The sequence below is a fragment of the Echiichthys vipera genome (genome assembly GCF_963691815.1).
Source record: "Echiichthys vipera genome assembly, chromosome: 22".
Lineage (NCBI taxonomy): Eukaryota > Metazoa > Chordata > Actinopteri > Perciformes > Trachinidae > Echiichthys > Echiichthys vipera.
In genome coordinates this window covers 10,024,870-10,042,490 of record NC_139847.1, presented here as the reverse complement: position 1 = coordinate 10,042,490, position 17,621 = coordinate 10,024,870, and the positions used below count along the sequence as shown (strand labels likewise).

The following is a 17,621-nucleotide window of genomic DNA, read 5'->3' as shown; positions in this document are numbered from 1 at the left end:
CAAAACTGGATAGACTCAAATAGTCTGTCTTTATGTTTTATTGTATCACCGGTGCGATCGCTCACACAAACAAACAAACCCTGAGGAGATGCTTCCCATCACCCCGCTGCAGTCCCTGTGCGGGCCTCATTGTTTTTGACATTTGAGCCACAGGGTGATGGCAAACTGCGTTAGAGAGACACAGCAGAGGGGGCCAGAGGGGACGGCATGCGGCTCACCCCTCAACTCCTGCCAACAAATAATTCATACCGCTAACATTTACTTTGTTCAAACGCTCGCTGGTCTTTATCCACCGCCCTTCCTGTGAACCTCAAAGAACCTCTCTGAGGACAATTAACCGACTAAGTGAAGTCTATAGAAGCTTTTAAAGTGTTGCTGCAGTGGAGGGAAAAGTTGAAAAATACCCTGAGTGCTCGACAAAAAATAAATCCATGACAGACTTGATAATCTTTAAGAAAAAAGAAAAGAGACATTGCTTGAAATACACTTTAATGTACAGTAAGCGCAAACTTTTCTGAGCTTTATAAAAAGTCCACTTTTGAAAATAAGTAAAACAAATTAAATTTCAGCAGACAACTTCACCCAGAGGTATCAGCGGGCTCCAACAGCGAAATCTTAAGCTGCATCACATTTTGGCAGCCTTGCACAGAAGAAAAAGGATACTGTGAAATTTCGAGACCTCAATTCCGAGAAATGATGCAACGTGGCATCAATAAAACTCACACTGCCTGGACCTGAACTTCTTCCTCTTTGTGGCTGCAGAGCTGCACGTGAGGACTTTTCCAGGAGGTCCAATTAACGGAAATAGAAAATGAACACTGTTGATGAGAAAAATGGTGTGTAAATAAAATAGTTCAAATTAAGTGTTCAGGAAGACTGAGCCAATCCAAAGGCATCGGTTTTCATCTTCTTCAGAGGTCTGGTCGACGGCCGGAGGTCATCTTCACCGTGGGCAAAGGCGCAGTGTTCAGTCTGCAGGGGGCAGCGCTGAGGATGGTGGTCGTAGAACCAGCAAGGGCGAGTTTTCAGGGCACCAGGGGCGACGGGCTTCCTCTTGGCATCTGCCCTGGGGGACTTCCTGTCCCGCCAGTCTCTTATGTACACCCGTCCTCCTTCCACTGAAAAAGAATGACAGGAAGCTGCAAGACCTCTTTAAAATAAAGTGCTCCTTTTCCAAAGAATTACTAAGGGGTAATACAAATGTACAATGGATAATCCAGTTTTCTAATGAGTGTAAATAGCACTTGAAAGAATTGCATCTCAATGACAACTGAGCGAACTCCATCTGCTGATGAAGATCGTGAGATATTAATTAAAGCTCCTATACTATGCTCATTTTCAGGTTCATACTTGTATTTTGGGTTTCTACTAGAACATGTTGACATGCTTTAATGTTTACCCCCTGTCTGAAACGCTCTGTTTTAGCACCTGTCTCTTTAAGACCCCCTCATGTTTCCCAAACTTCTGCTCTCTGAACGTCATTGCAGTCAGAGATTGACTGTAACAGCACTGTAGCAGCACTTTATACCTACTATATATATATATATATATATATATATAGTAAGGTTGTGACATTACAACCATACAGAAGTCTTTACGCCTCGTTTAAAGACATACGGACTGTGTGCATTTGTCTGTGGATTGAGAGATTTCATGCTTTCACAGTATTTATGTCGCTCCTCCTCCTGCTTTATAATTCAAAAAAGACATGGAAATCTCACTTTTTTAATATGGGATCTTTAACTACATTTGGGAAAACACACTTTGCCTTCAATTTCATGTTGACTGCGTATAAATCGATGTATGAATATCGAACGTGGACTCTACCTCTAAAGACTTGGTGGTTGTTCCTTAGCAGCGTCTGAAGGCCTCCACACTCCTTCTTCAGGAGCTGCAAGGTTTCCTGCTGCAGCAGCCCAGCGACCTCGCTCACAGAGAGGCTGCCTGATGAGGGGGAAGAAAAGGATGACAGATAAAAGCAAAGAACAGAGTGACGGAGGGGGGGGGGGAGGGGGGTCTATCGACATTACGTTCATCAATATATTAACACGCTGCTGCAGCCGTGCACAGAAATCACTTTTATCCAACACTACAGAGTGAGAAAAAGGAAACTCATACAGCTGATTGGCTTGGGTCGATGCTAGCAGTTGTTTTGTTGTTGTTCGTGTCTGTGAAAATGCTCCAGGAGTGAAAGGGTGATCAATGCCATATACCATATGAGATTTTACAGAAAGACAGGGAAAAACACAGCAGTCACTGTCTATCAGTGCGGCGCTGTGAAGTGCGCTCACTTAAAGCTGCTCCAACAAGCTGTCAGAGTAACCAGCATGCATTTCACCGCTGCATCTCCCACCGGCCGCTTGAGAGCGTGAGTCACTGTCGACACTCCCAGAGCGGGACATTAAATTTAGATACCAAAGAGCAAAAAAAAAAAAAAAAGTAGAAAAAGGGACATTGAACTGTGTGAAGTCCTATGCTACAAGAGCTCTGTTCCAAGAGATTTTTTTGTATTTCAGGCGTTGCCCTTCTTTACCCCCAGAAGAGAATTCAATCAGGACTGACCTTTGGTTTGTACAAATGACAGTCTTCATCCTCTTTTCTCTCACATATTGTGGAGGGACACACCGCAGGATTTCTAATGCTTGACTCTTCTGCCGTTTCATAACAATATTTGACCCAAATCTGTAGACATCATAATGGGATCTTCATCACACTTTTACATAAAAATCTCTAGTGGCGCTCCTGGCAACACGGTTATTCGATATGAGAGAGATTCACTATGAAATGCATTGTCTTTACCTTAGATCTAGGTATTTTAAAGCTGGACTTTTATTAATAATTTGACACTACAGGTGAATTTAGCGCTATGAAGCTTTTCAAAAACATATTGTCTACTCAAATACATCCTAAACTTAGCTGGTCAGACTGCTTAGTTAATACCTCAAATATGCGACACACACACACCCACCTTCACAAACACTCGCGCAGCCAAAGACAGTGTGAAACTGGGCAGACTGCCGTCCTACAGCCCTGACGCCAGGGAGCTCCAGGCCTTAATACAATATCAATACAGCATTTAGAGCTGCCCTTTACTGCCTACAATGTTAATGGGGATTAATGGGAGAAGGGCAGTATTGACAACGCAGACTGTGCTTGGACTAAGACCAACAGAGACCATTATTAATGGCTTGGCTTGACGTGCAGTTGGACATTTTTTTAAAGACCGAACGTCCCCTGTGCAAAACGCTAAAACGGCCAGTGATTGATTGATTGTTGTGGAGGATTGTTTTTCGCTGCTTAAGCCAATTCAGAATCAGGCTGAGTGGGGAAAATTACCTCCAAGATCGCTGAGTGGTGAATAAAACATTTGAAGAGATCAGACACACACAGCTGTAACACACAGCGAGGTCAGAATTATCCAAAGGGGTCACAAGATGGTTACCATGTTGGGAAAGAAGAAGAAAACATTCACTTTCTTTTTTTCTTCTTCTCTCAAATCTTTCCTTTCACTTGTGAAGTAAAATTTGATGAAGAGCCAAAAAAATCATCCCACTCATAACAACAACACTCACAAATCAAGTAAACGGCACAACAAGATTTATAATAATTCCCAACATAATATTATGCAGAGCTGCTATTTTAATTTTTATTAAATAATGTGCCAATTACCTTCTAGATGATTCTTGCAAACAGTCAGGTCTTTAAAAATGTCAGGAACTGGTGAAAAATGCCAACTGCAATTTCGCAAAGCCCATGTTGACAAATTCAAATTGCTTGTGCTTCGCCATTGTTTTCATCAAACACAACTTCAATGTTGCTTTCTACTCATCGATAAATCAACTAATCGTTGTGGCTCTAATGTTATTGACACGGTGTAATGCTCAAGAGAGGGGTGAGTGCAGTTCATCAGTGAACACTGCAACTGTGGAGGAGAAGATGAACATACCGACAGGTCTTCTGGTCTTAATTGGCAAAAAGTGAGATAGGCAGCGCCCACTCGTTAATAACATACTGAACCCTTCTCCCTGTTTCATGCGTTACTGTAGCTGTCTTCTGTTCTTTGGTTTAGTGTTGCATGCTAGATGTACAGCTGCAGTGACTTTCTTTCTCAGCATGATTACATAACTGCCTGAGCCAGCTGCACACACTAACGGCTCGCCAGTGACATATACAGTAATTTCACTTCTGGGTGCAAATATCACGCTACATAACTAGACTACTATAAAATAGAACAATTTCTCATTGACCCCCAAGTTAAACAGGCCGTTTTCACAGCATAATTAAACCTATTTAAGGCCTGGTACAAAAAAACATTCTAGTCTGTATGTTTAGGTCATATCTCCATGACAACACAGAGGGGGGTGAATTTTTTTTCACCATGCTAGTTTTTATTTTATTGTAGGTTAAAGTTTATGAATAATTAGGGACGTGGCCTCTTGATTGAAAGCTAGCCTCTGGCCATCACTTCTCCTCGGAGGTAAACGTGAGCCAGATGGACGTATCTCCCTCCCCAACGTCACATACATGCCCTTTTTTGGTAAGAGGAAATGAGGCGGAATCAAAGTCTGACAAGATGGCGACTCCCGTAGGAGAGTATGATTGGATGAAGTTGAGAGAGGCTATGTCAATTTTTTTATGCAGTCTATGGTTATGCATTGAGTATTTGACAGAAACCTTATGATGTCACAGTGATGTTGACCTTTTGCATATAGAATCATCACTTCATCACTTCATCCCATTCAGACATTTGTGTGAAATGTTGTCAAATTTAGCGAAGTTACAGCCTAAAAATTTAAGTTGTGAGGTGACAGTAGCCTTGACCTTTGACCTCCAAAATCCGATCAGTTACAAAAAGAATATAGAACGCAGCAGAACAGCAGTATTTTACACACACACACACACACACACACACACACACACACACACACACACACACACGCACACACACACCTATTCCTATGACTGCTTGTGTCGTGTTGAAGCTTCATCACTAGCATGGGCGGAGAGAGGTAGACACCAAATAATTGTTTGGGTAAATCTACAGGCTGTTCTCCTCTTATTCCTTTTAGATAACCAGCCAAATGTGTGTGTGTGTTTGATATTTACACTTGAAATGAGGGATAGAAAAGAGACTTGGTGCTCAGGAGCAACTGATTATACACATGGTCATCAAAATTTGGACTTGCGTTAAAGCCTGGAAGCTAAAATTCTATTTAAGTATCGCTTCAAATATCAAAACATGAATAGATCAAATCATCAATAATCCTCATAGTCTTTAAAGATGCATTAAAAATGGAGAGAAACTGAATCCAAAAGCCCTTTCGATGACTCTGAGGTCCTCCTGGGTCTTTTCAACATAAGCTGACTCACCGTGAATTTACCCTTTGTTCCTACACAGCATAACTGGTAGGAATACCTCAATACAAATGCATACCCATGCATAAATCATAGATGGCGGTGCATTATTCATCCAGTCATCTCTTTACAGGGTTACAGACTCCCTTTATTCGCTCTCCCTCATTCTTTCGTCCTCTAATTTCAGCACTGACATCATGACAGATAATTTTCTGTCTCGATCATAGTGGTCCTCTCCTTATGTCATGTGTCATAGCGTGTGCGTGTGTGTGTGTGTGTGTGTGTGTGTGTGTGTGTGTGTGTGTGTGTGTGTGTTTGTGTGTGTGTGGGAGGGGGCACAGAGGTGTTCACAAAGGTGATGTGCAGGTGGTGTATGTATGTGTGTGAGGCAGCGTGCGTATGTGGCACTCTCTGTACCGTGCGGAGCAGGAAGTGGTTGGCAGAGAGTGAGATACAGAGTTCAAAGTGGCGACGCCGTGTGTCACGAAGGCCCTGGCGACCGATGCTGAGAGGGGGACAGGGTGTTGACGAGAGGAGGAGAGGGGGGGTGGGTGGATAGGATAATAGAAGGGGGATCAGATGAGAGGTTCGGGCTGCAGAGGCTGCCAACGTGACACAAAGCATGCGGAAATGTATTTTAAGGGCGAGAAATGTGAGAAGTGATTCATCCGTGTTGTTTTGGAAGTGTTCGGGTCACATCTATAGCTGCCGTACAGATCCAGTTTAAATGGAGTTAAAGGTATATTTTACATTTTGAGGAACACATCTGTTCACTTCGTTTCCCTGTTTCTACTCTTTAGGCTACGCTAAGCTAACCAACTGCTGGTTATAGCCTTACATGAGAGCGGTATCGATCTTCTCAGCCATTTCTATTAAAATTAGAAATAGAGTCTAGTTCCTAAAACATCAATTTACTCCTTTAAAGACCCGAATCTCACTTTTTATACTTCTGTGTTGCCTGAAAAGTATAAAAATGAATAGCTTTTTAAAATCGCAATTCTCACACACTGAGCTAATGATGAGATAGGCACTGCTAGCCTTAGCTAAAGCTAAACCTAATTTAAATATTGATTTTGCCTACCTGTATATACAAGGCATCCATTTTGATGGACAATTGGTAATTGTGTACAGTAAAAATGGTAATTCCCATAGATTGTTTATAAGCTAGCTAACATTAGCTTTGTTAGCAAGTTGCAACCGAATTGCCTCCAATGATTTAATCCAGTTTTTTTTTACGGTTAGGGTCAGGGTTAGAGTTAGGGTCTACATCATCGGACCCTTTTCTCAAAAAAGAAAAGGGTCCAATGTTCCCCATTTACATAAAATGCAGGGAACATAAGTACGCTCCCATCAAAGTCCTCAGAATTTAACACAGACAGACACAGACACTGTGTCCGTCTTTATTACACAGTCTATGTTGATTTCACATAACTAAATGATGCAGCGGCTAAATACAATCCTGAACGAGTAAAAGGCCTGGCTAAACTCCTGCTACCGCTAACATAACTAGCTTAGCAGATGTGTCATTTCTGCTACCTTTAAATTGCACATAATGCATTAAAAGGGAGTCAAAGGGCCACCTAGTAAAATAGAGATGCATTTAATTATAAGCTATAGGCTGTAAATAATGCAAATAATGTTTTCATAGACACTCTAGTTAAAATTAACAAGAAAGCTAAATTAACACATTTTGTCAGTAAATGCTACTTTTCTCAACAGAATGTCGTATCTGCATTTTTAAATATTATGTTAAAGGTAAAATAATCAGCCAAAAATGTCATAAAATGAAGGCATCTCAACCTTTGTATCCGATGTGTTTGCTGGACAGCCTGAAAAATGTGACCCTTCTGTAGATACTAATCTCTTCCTTTGTAAGACATATACATGAAATAGCTGCCTAGCAACAGTTATTCATTACAAAGTAATGAATTCAGAAACCCCCAAAGTGCAAAATAACAGTACTGGATGAGTGAGCTTTACAGAAGTGTCCTACTCTGGATTTAAACTGAATCTGTCACTTCAGTAGCAGCTCTGTGTCCAGGGAGACTTGTGTGATTTTTTTATCTTAGGTGCTTTGTGGTTGTTGCGGTTTACCTCCTCGAGTCCAGTCACTGGAGGACCCGCCGCCGTCATCATCAGTCATTCCCAGAAGAACTTTAGCAACCTGCAGGACAACACCATCAACCAAGTCCCGCGGGAGAGTTGCACAGTTTCGAACCGTTTCAACCCTGTCTCTGGGCTGGAACCCTTCTCCCCAGCTCCTGTCGGGGGTCCTGTCAGTGTCTTTGTTCCCATGGCAACAGTCATCGTCATTTCCGATGTCTGACCTTTGAACTGCGACCCCAGAGGCTGTCTGGCGGCTCTGGATGTAATGAGCTCTTCGCTGCTCTGCATCGGCCTCGTCAGATAGCTGGTAGTTTCTTGACTGTCCCACGAGACACACCTGCAGAAAAAGGAGCTTAATGTCAGGACGACTCCCATGGGTGCTGAGGCACAAAAGTGGAAAACAGAAGCTCTGAAGTAACGTTACAAGTCCTCCACATGTGTGTTACAATTGACAAAACAACCAGCATTATTATTATTATTATTATTAATATTGTTAATAATTCAAAGAAATTTGGTTTCCTGTGCTGATGTTTGGGAAGATTTTGCTTTCATGAATAATTTGATAATAACTGATCCCTGTTCAGTAAACCACAGTAAATACTTGCTTGTTCTTATTATGTGTCCATGTGTACTGAAACCATTAAAGGCTGCCAGCTGTGAAAGAAACGTCCCTTTGGGGACAACAAAGATTTGATTTATTCCTGTCTGTCTATCCTAAATAAGGCTCAGGTGGAGAAAAGGCAGAGATGCACAGCTGTGCCTGTTTGAAGAACAGCAATGCATTTTATGATGATTTGGCAGATAATTGTAATGACCCTTATTATAGGAAGAAATATGTTCATGATCTCTGCTTTAATGGAAAGTCACAGCGAAGAAAAAAATGAGGCGCAAAAGAAAGGTAATGCAAAGAAAGCCAGGGCTGCACCTATGAGTTCAAAGGTATCAGGCACATGTGCATTAAAGGTCCCATATGGTAAAAAATTAGATTTCCATGTGTCGGGGTTGTTTATTTTTTTATTAAAAAGGATGTTGAGTTGCTATTTAAACAAAACCCCTTTTCCAAGTTGTATAAAATATAAATAAAAACTGAGACCCCATATGTAATTCAAAATAACACAAAGACGTAATTTCAATATTGTGCTAGCATAATATTTTATGCTAGCAACATGTTTCAAAAAAGCAGGAAGAGGAGCTAAATATTTGTATTTTGTATTATTCATTTATTTCAGACTTGTAATCCAAAGATGAGAAAAAAACCAAAAAAAAAACAACACATTGAGAAGAGAAAAAAGAAGAATTAACAATTTACACATACAGTCTGAAAAGGGGATGGAAGGAAGCAACGCTTATAAATTTCCAACCCCTCACCCAGCACCACCCAACCCAAAATAACATATTATAACAATACAATATATTGTAGTGACACAAACAGATATACATGACAAACAAAACAGACATATAGACAGACAAACAGACAGACAGGCCCAAACTTTTCCTGCTTCTACACCCCCTCTTCCCTCCAGAACATATAGGCAACAGAGCAAGTGCCAGATAGGCAATTAGCAGATAGACAGGCATTCAGACAGACAGGTGTTTAGACAAACAGACAGACCCTCAGACTGAGAGACAGGCAGGCATCTATACAGACAGAGACAGACAGGTAGGCAGAGCGATAGACAGACGCCTAGACAGACATATATACTGTGAAAGCATGAAATCGCTCACTCCACAGAGAAATGCACACAGCCTGTATTCAGAAACTGTTTTTAAACGAGCTGTCAGGACTTCTGTACGCTTGTGATGTCACAACTACATTATATATAGGTAGAAAGTGCAGCTACAGTGCAGCTACAGTCATTCCCCGGTCATGCAGTGCAGAGACGCAAAGACCGGGGAACGCTGACCAATCAGAGCACACGGGATTTTTCAGGATGGGGCTTAAAGAGACAAAGAAGAGTGTTTTAGACAAAGGGTGAATACAAGTATATTCAGATAGCCAGCATAAGAGGAATAATGTGTTTTTGGAACATTAAAGCATGTAACATGTTGTATATACCCAAAATACAAGTATGAACCTGATAATAATCATTATATGGGACCTTTAACTGCTCAAGAAACCAGCACGGTGTGGCATTAACTTTTTACCACCCACTGGTTCACTATGTAGTCTTTTTACACACTGCCAGTGCTCTGAAAAGTCACAAGTCTGTGAATGTGTTAGATAATATATACATATATATATATATATATATATATATATATATATATATATAGCTCAACTGAATAGAATAATCTTGTCGGTTATTGTGTTCCAGGCGGAGCATGTGGTGTGCTACAAAATACTTGTATAATGTCTTCTGTGGCTTCGGAGGGTGCCTTCCAGTGTGTGGGCATTTATCAGGAAGGGTCTAATGACATGATTAAGTTGCATTATGGGAACTGTAGGATCTCTAGTTTTTGCTGGATGACCCATAGTGGGGCCTAAGGTCAGGATACGTTGGGCTCTGCTGCTGATTTTGGCCATTCTTTAGAAAGTTAAATAATACTTTGCAACTTGTTTCAGAGTACAGATCAAAAGAGCAACATATTTTAAAAAGACGGCAATCACACAGTATGACAAATGTGTAAGGATAACACAAGTGTAAAATAGAGGAAGTCAGTTCTGACTCTGGACTAAGCCTACCCGTTTGGTGGACGGTATTCTCAGGCAGTCCTCTTCAGTGTTGAAGCCACTTAACTGGCTGACCTCTGTGATGAAGTCGATGTATTCTTTATACTGAGACTTCTTGCACTGGCGTCTCTGGTATTTTACGTAGAAGTCGAAGAAACAGCAGGGGAGGACGAAGTACCGGCAAGAGTAAGATGACCTGCGGTGAGAGCAAAACACAAATTCTTATCCGGTACCAAAGAAAATGCCTTCAGCTGTATTGAGTTGTGTAAAATTCAGAATCTGAAACAGACAGGAAACAACAACTGTAGACCGAGGCTCAACATCGCCATCAGGTGGTCGACTTAAAATATACAAACTTGTGAGCGCGCGCACACACACACACACACACACACACACACACACACACACACACACACACACACACACACACACACACACACACACACACACACACACACACACACACACACACACACACACACACACACACACACACACACACACACACACACACACACACACACACAAACACACACACACAAACACACACACACACACACACACACACACACAATAATGGTATTCCAAATTGGAGAGATCAGCTGGCACTTGAGCTGCTGAGAGAGATTGTGTCTGCTGATGACTTGCCTGGCTGCTATAACAGGGATCCACGGTGTGAGCTCGTCCGAGTGGTTCCCAATCAGCCAGTCGGTACCAGGAAATAAGAAACTCTCGCTGGGAGTAATTGCCTTTTCCTGAAATAGCAAAGACCCAAAAAAAAAAAGCACAAGAGCTCCTTAGAGTGGGGAAGATGCACGTCTGTGTGATTTGCTTCTCAATCACTTTATGGAAATTGTGTTAAGAGGAAAACTTTTTCTCTTCTTAAACTTTTAATATATCGTGTATGAAGACTCATTTAGTCTTTGGGCTGGCTTTTTTTAAAATGATGATCAGATAAACACAATGCAGCTAGGAATTGTGGGAAAACATTTCCTATGATCTGGTTCCATCGCCAGCATCACAAATAATTAAGGGTAAGAGCACTGAGGTCTTCCACATCTGCTCCCAAAGACAAAAATCAGTCAATAATAGATGATGTGAAATGGAAAGCAGTCAGCTCCTTGTTGTCAAATGAATGACTGAGTCCAGGAGGGAGACAGGACAGTGCAGTGTTTTGGGGCAGATTTCCCTGTAAATGTGTGTGTTTACATGAATTTGCCTTGTTTTCAGTGGTTAATTTTTGTAGCTTGTGGCAATTACTAAAACCAGAATTCCAGGTAATGTCAGTGTGAAAACTTCACTATTTTATAACTGTTAAAGCAATTCTTACCTTTCTGGCATTTTCACACTTTTCTTTTTTAATCTTAAAAAGCTCCTAATAAGTGTATGTCACACTAAAATGAAAAATAAATCCACCAGGTGTTGAAATACAAAAATAGTTCTATATATTTTCATATTCATATATTTCTGATAAAAGTCCAAATAAAATAATTTGCTGAGCTTCCTGGCTGTCATCCGTCACTCTGTTTCACCTGCACTGCTCATGCTGCGTTGCCATGGGAAATCCAAAGTTTCGGACCTCCAACTAGGGAAAGTTCACTGGCATATTCATTAGTAGGAGGTTCCACTTTGACAGGCATTCCAGTGCACTTTGCCTAGTTGGAGGTTTGAAACTTTGGACTTCCAATTGCACTTGAACGCAGCATTTCTCTCTCAACGTGTCGGGGAGGAGGGAGGGACTTTGGAGAGAAGCGCTGAGTGCTCTGAGAAATGCAAGAAAGGTAAGAATTGCTTTAAATAACAAAATAAATCTTATTTTCTATCTGCAACTCAAATTTAATAAAAAACTATTTAAAACAACAATCAAAGGGACCCTGACAAAACATTAAGGTTTTGTGCTTTGATACGAAATATTTTCTCATGATCTACAAAGTTCAATGCAATATCTCATACTTCAGAAGAATGAAACGAGAGCACAAAGCAGCAGCAGCAGTGAGGGGGCGAGGCCGGCTGAAAAGACACCTACAGTACAGTGTGTGATATGGATTCCCTGTCTCATGTGAAAAGATAATAACACTAATTTAAAAAAAAACCTGAAAGGGGGTTACAATGAATCCGCCTTCTTCTTGCTCCAGCTTCCCTCACCTCTAGCAGAGTCTGGGGGCCGTACATGCCCCAGATCTTCCTCCTGCGAATGTCGATGCCCTTTCCAGGATGCTGCAACACAAGACGGCGTGACGGTCAGTGGCTTATAATCACTCTGGGGCCGCATTCACACTCTCGACTGTCAAACCGCGGCGTGAAATCTCAATTACCCCTTGTCCTAGTTTGTGACTAGCCATTATGGCGACACGCTGCTCTAGATTTTGGATCTTTAGAGACATGAATCCCCTCGCCTTGCCTCACCAGCCCCATGTCATTGATTAAGCTGCCAGGGAAGAGATGGCTAATTGAAAGAGGTAGTTCATCTGGGTTTTAAAGGGGTTAAAAATCTGTTATTCCTTCCTTCATTATATTATATAAAAAATACTTTATAGTGAATCCTCTGGGAGGTCAGTGTGAGTAAGTCAGACAGTTGAGAAGAGCTGCACAATTACTCCATTAACTTATTAATTGATCGAAATAATATTAATCCGCAACTATATGAATAACCGATGATATAGTTTTAAGTCATTCTTCACGCAAAAGAAGCCAAATATGTGCCGATTCCAGCTTCTCAAATGGGATTCACTGTTCGTTCTTATCATATGACAGTGAATTCATTATATTTTGGTTCAGCTCAAAGATTTGGCAGTTCGATTCTTTACGACATGGATATTCAATTAATTTGGAATTGGGGCCGGTTGACAAAAATGATCCAAAATGAGGGGGCGGAAAAATATTGTCTTTGTTTTATCAATGTAAATAGTAGTCGTAGGCCTCAAAGTGCAACAAGCGTGTCAAAAAGCAATCCTTGTTAAATGAACAAACCTGAAGTTTTCACTCAATTATTCGTTTGAGGCTCTTGTTTTTTACTTGCGTATACAGTAAACAGTATTTTTCTTGTAACAACTATTAACGGAAAAATCGGGTAGAGTCGCTAACAGCCGGACGTGGCTAACACTGATTAGCTCGGGGCAGTACGATGAAGGCATTAAAAACGTCTTTTTTAACCACTAATTCTGCTCAAAATAACACCAAACCTCTGCAGTAGCATGAGAAGAGTCTCTACACATAAGCATCTCTCCAGGCATTCTCTATACAGCGTTAAATCATGAAAAAAAATGTCTTGATGGCTTATTTGATATACTTTCATGCCGAAAAAGACCATGGAGTCCATTTTTGCTGAACTTCCACTTTACTACTTCAACTACTGTGTAGTCTCGCCATATGAATCAGTACATACAAAATACTTCAGCAAGCTACCATGCAGGGTGCCGGCCAACCATCAGAATGAATGATGACTCCCTCCCTCTCCGAGCCACAGCCGTCCCCAGGAAGTAACACACTGTATATCACATATTTATCAGCTCCTAACTCACCCCTTCATTTGCCAGTATGTGAACCAGGAGGCCATTTCCACAGCCCAGGTCCACAAAGGACTGTCTGGCCGTCAGACCTTTCTCTGCTCGCTCCTCGGCCCACAGCACCTGCAGGACGGGATAGAGACACAACGTTAACTGTGTGTTTGAGAGAGTTATCAATCACCGGCGGCGTGACACCTTTCACCTGCCCCTGGCAAGACATATGAATCGATTCACTGGGTCAAAGACTTTTTTTTTCACACTCGCATTGACTGACCCAGTTGTGGTGACAGATAAAAATGAGTTTCACCTACACATACATGTACACTATGGACGTGTTTGTAAACCTGGCTGTGGTCATGCACATTTCAAGTCCAAAAAGAAATATGAGGCATGTGGACTATTTTTTTCATATCAATCTTCACGACCCAATTCAAGTATTATTCATCAATCAATCATTGATTTTCATCTTAAAACTTTAGAAATTGAACTCACAAGGAGATATGTAGCAATGGCAACGTCCTCATAGACAAACTTCTCCGGATCTGTAACCTCAGGCCAAACCTGGAAACATGGGGCAAAATATCAATACTCAGTAATAAAGAGGAATAAATGTTAACAGCATTATAACGGCCTCACACTGAGCAGACATCACCTTGACCATGGCCTTGTACTTCTCCTTCAGCCGCTGGTACATGACGCTGTACTTCTCCACCGGCAGTAGAGACAAGGTGCTCGGGAACTCGCCGCTCTTGCGCTCGGCGGCCCAACGCACCAGTTTAGGCAGCAAATCGGCAGACAGCCAGGGAAGCTTTGGGTACGCCACGCCATCAGAGAACCACGCGTCTGAGGCCAACACATGCAGCTCCAAGACCCTGCAGGTAAAGGCATCCAGTGGAGATCACTGTGTGTCAGCTGGTTTGAGCTTATTTCAATGACAATTTATTCAGAAACACCTGCTACTAAAGCGTAATACTGACAAGATTATGGCTTTAATGTGGGTACTGCTTGATTACCTAATATTTAAGGCCTGTGTCTAAAATCAATTAATAATATCTTCAGAAGTATGAAGTATGACACAGGTTTAAATCTGTAAATAAACTTAACTTAAACCTTAATGAGGGAAGAATCTTTTTTATGCTTGTGTCATGTTGAACTGTACAGAACATCTGCCCCACATGGTTTCTCATTGATTTCTGTATCTTGATTGATGTTTGATTGAAATGTTCATCTTCAAATATGTAAATTAAATTAAAAGAGAAAAACAAAAACAATTTTTTTTTCAATGATCGTACCATTGCAGGCAGACAAAAATGTAAAACATCTCTGAATAGAGGTGCAGTTGAGAAGTATAACTGACTTAATCACAACCCTTCTCCATAATCAGAAGTATTTCATTTCTTAAAGTATTCATAATAATATAATTTATTGTTATATAAATCACTACTTATCTTTATTTAATAACAAGATATAAATTAATTCCAGCATATTTATTTATAATGTATAACGTGTTAATCACTTGTTATCTTTACTTTATAACAAGACATAAATTAATTTGAGCATATTTATAAATTATAATATATATTAATCACCACTTATACTCTTTAAAACAAGATATCAATTCATTTCAGCATATTTATTTATAATTTATAAGAAGATATAAATTAATTTTAGCATATTTATTTATCATTTATAAGAGGATATGAATGAATTTCAGCATATTTATTAATAATTTATAAGAAGATATAAACTAATTTCCACATTTTTATTCATAATTTATAAGAAGAAATAAATTAGCCTTGCATGTTGTTAAAAAAAACACTGAGAACAACGATAGAAATAGTTCAAAGTTCAAATATTTGAACTATTAAACAAAAGCAAGACAAATATTGATCTTGTGTAAACATCGTCGATACGAATATTTCTGAAGATATTTTCATCAAAAAAATAAGGTATTCAGACAAAAAAATAGACAAATGATCTGTTCAGTATTTCTGCGTCCTTTGTTGTTAAAACGTTTACCTCCGGGCACAGATGCTCATTGGGCCACTCACCATTCCTCACAGTCCTGATGCAGGAGCTGCAACTGATAAATGTTGCCCCTCTTTAGAGACACCCGTCCTTCTGAATCCTCTTCAAATGGAAGAAAGGTCACTCGTTGTCTCCCAAAGTCTTAAATGTACATTTGCAAAAGTTATTCAGAGTTCCTTTACCTTTTCCAAAGTCAAATTCAAACACTTTTCAAGCACTTCAAGCACAGGATCGACCGATATGGATTTTTTTTCCATCAGCCTTAGCCGATGACCGATACGGACTGACGATTTTTTGAGCCAATATTTGGAGCCGATTCTACTTTTGCCCCCTCAATTTACATCATTAAAATTACACAATAATGATAACAAATGTTTTTAAAAAAGGAACATTTATTGAACTTAAAAAAGGCGTCTCCAGCAACACGGAGCTGCCTGTGGACGCCTGTCTGTAAATAATGCCGGAAAAAACTATCGGCGAACGCAGCATTACATCAGTTGATACCGATACACATAAAAAAATGCAAATATCGGCCGATAATATCGATCTATCACTACTTCAAGGTGCATTTTCATGCTTTTCCAGCACTTTACAGCTACAACTACAAACTACATTTTGTATACAATTCAAAAAAATTAAATTCAAAAAACTTTATTTGTCCCCGGGGGGACAGTGCAATTATACAAAAACATTTTAACCTAACAACAAGAATAAAGTTCAAGAGTAGAGTAAGTGTCAGGATGTTAGTGTGTTAGTACAGGTAGAACAAGTGTCAGGATGTTAGTGTGTTAGTACAGGTTAGATACGGAGAACATCGTCGGCGTGAGATGTAGAAAGACATGCATGTATCAGATGTAAGCAGACATGTGAACGGGTGTATAAGATGTAAACACGCAGTAGACTGTTAAAACAGGTATGAACAGAACTGTAGTGCCGAAAAGATATAAGTGGACAGTGATCGGATTCAGATGAGGTCAGACATGTGTGTAATGAGCAGACGTAAACAGAACTACAGTGCAGTAATAGAGTAATACAGCTCAATACTCAGTATTCAGTGCACTTATTATTGCACTTGTTCATCACATTAAATTAGATGTTATTGTCCTATAACCACCAACATGAAGTTATGAGACAGCTTTCTACAGAGGGATAATAATCACCAACTATTTTGATAATCTGTTAAACATCAAAACTCTTTTTTTTCATCCAAAAATGTCAGAAAAAGCTGTTTTCAATCTCTCAAACATGGAGATGTTCTTTTCTGTGTTATATCCTATGGTTATATCATATATGCCCCCATATAACATAACATTTAAAGCACTTTGCTACTTTTTAAACCTTGAAAACCCTACATCTCACACCTTTCATTCAAATTCAACTCTTACCTTTGAGTATAATCTCTTTATGCAGGTTTGTCCCATAACGGTTTACTTTAGGAATAAACGTCCTGACACTAGAGGACCAGAGGCTTTCCTCTTGGTGCGTGTGTGGAGGGGAAAGCCTGCTGGTCATGAAGGCCAGCACGTCCTGAGAGAGTCCAGGATCCCCCAGCAGGAGCAGCACCTCCTCTCTGTCCACGTCTCTGCTCTCTGTCTCCTTGACTCCGCACAAACGTTTGTTGACAACGTGGGGCTTCTGTATCCACACGTCCACAGCCGACCAGAAGCCTTCGGGCAGAGCCTTACAGTCTGCCGGGAACTTTATATCAAAGAGTTTGGGCATAATTCAGTGTCAGGCACGACGACAAGGCATGTGTTTACAAACGGAGAGTGGTCGCTAGAAGATGACGTTTCCACGGGCGACGGACGTCAGTGGTTACAGGGAAGGAGTAGAGGGCGCTGTTGCTTAGCAGCCAAAATATAATTTTTTTTTAATTAAACAGATAAACAAATACCCAACAAAAATTATACTATATTCATAACTTTTAAATATAGTTATTTTTAAAATACAACTCA

General features: G+C 40.4%; 1 protein-coding gene across 1 annotated transcript; it reads right to left on the bottom strand.

Moving 5' to 3' along the window:
* Positions 1 to 575: 575 nt before the first annotated feature.
* Positions 576 to 17,388, bottom strand: trmt44 (tRNA methyltransferase 44 homolog; the record flags this gene model as incomplete). The annotated part of the gene is made up of 11 exons (XM_083937189.1): positions 576 to 1,118; positions 1,828 to 1,944; positions 7,450 to 7,798; positions 10,145 to 10,328; positions 10,781 to 10,887; positions 12,278 to 12,349; positions 13,654 to 13,761; positions 14,131 to 14,199; positions 14,291 to 14,510; positions 15,690 to 15,807; positions 17,052 to 17,388. 11 exons carry the CDS (start codon positions 17,386 to 17,388, stop codon positions 868 to 870), a joined length of 1,932 nt encoding a protein of 643 aa, XP_083793315.1. The 3' UTR covers positions 576 to 867.
* Between the last annotated feature and the right edge of the window lie 233 nt (positions 17,389 to 17,621).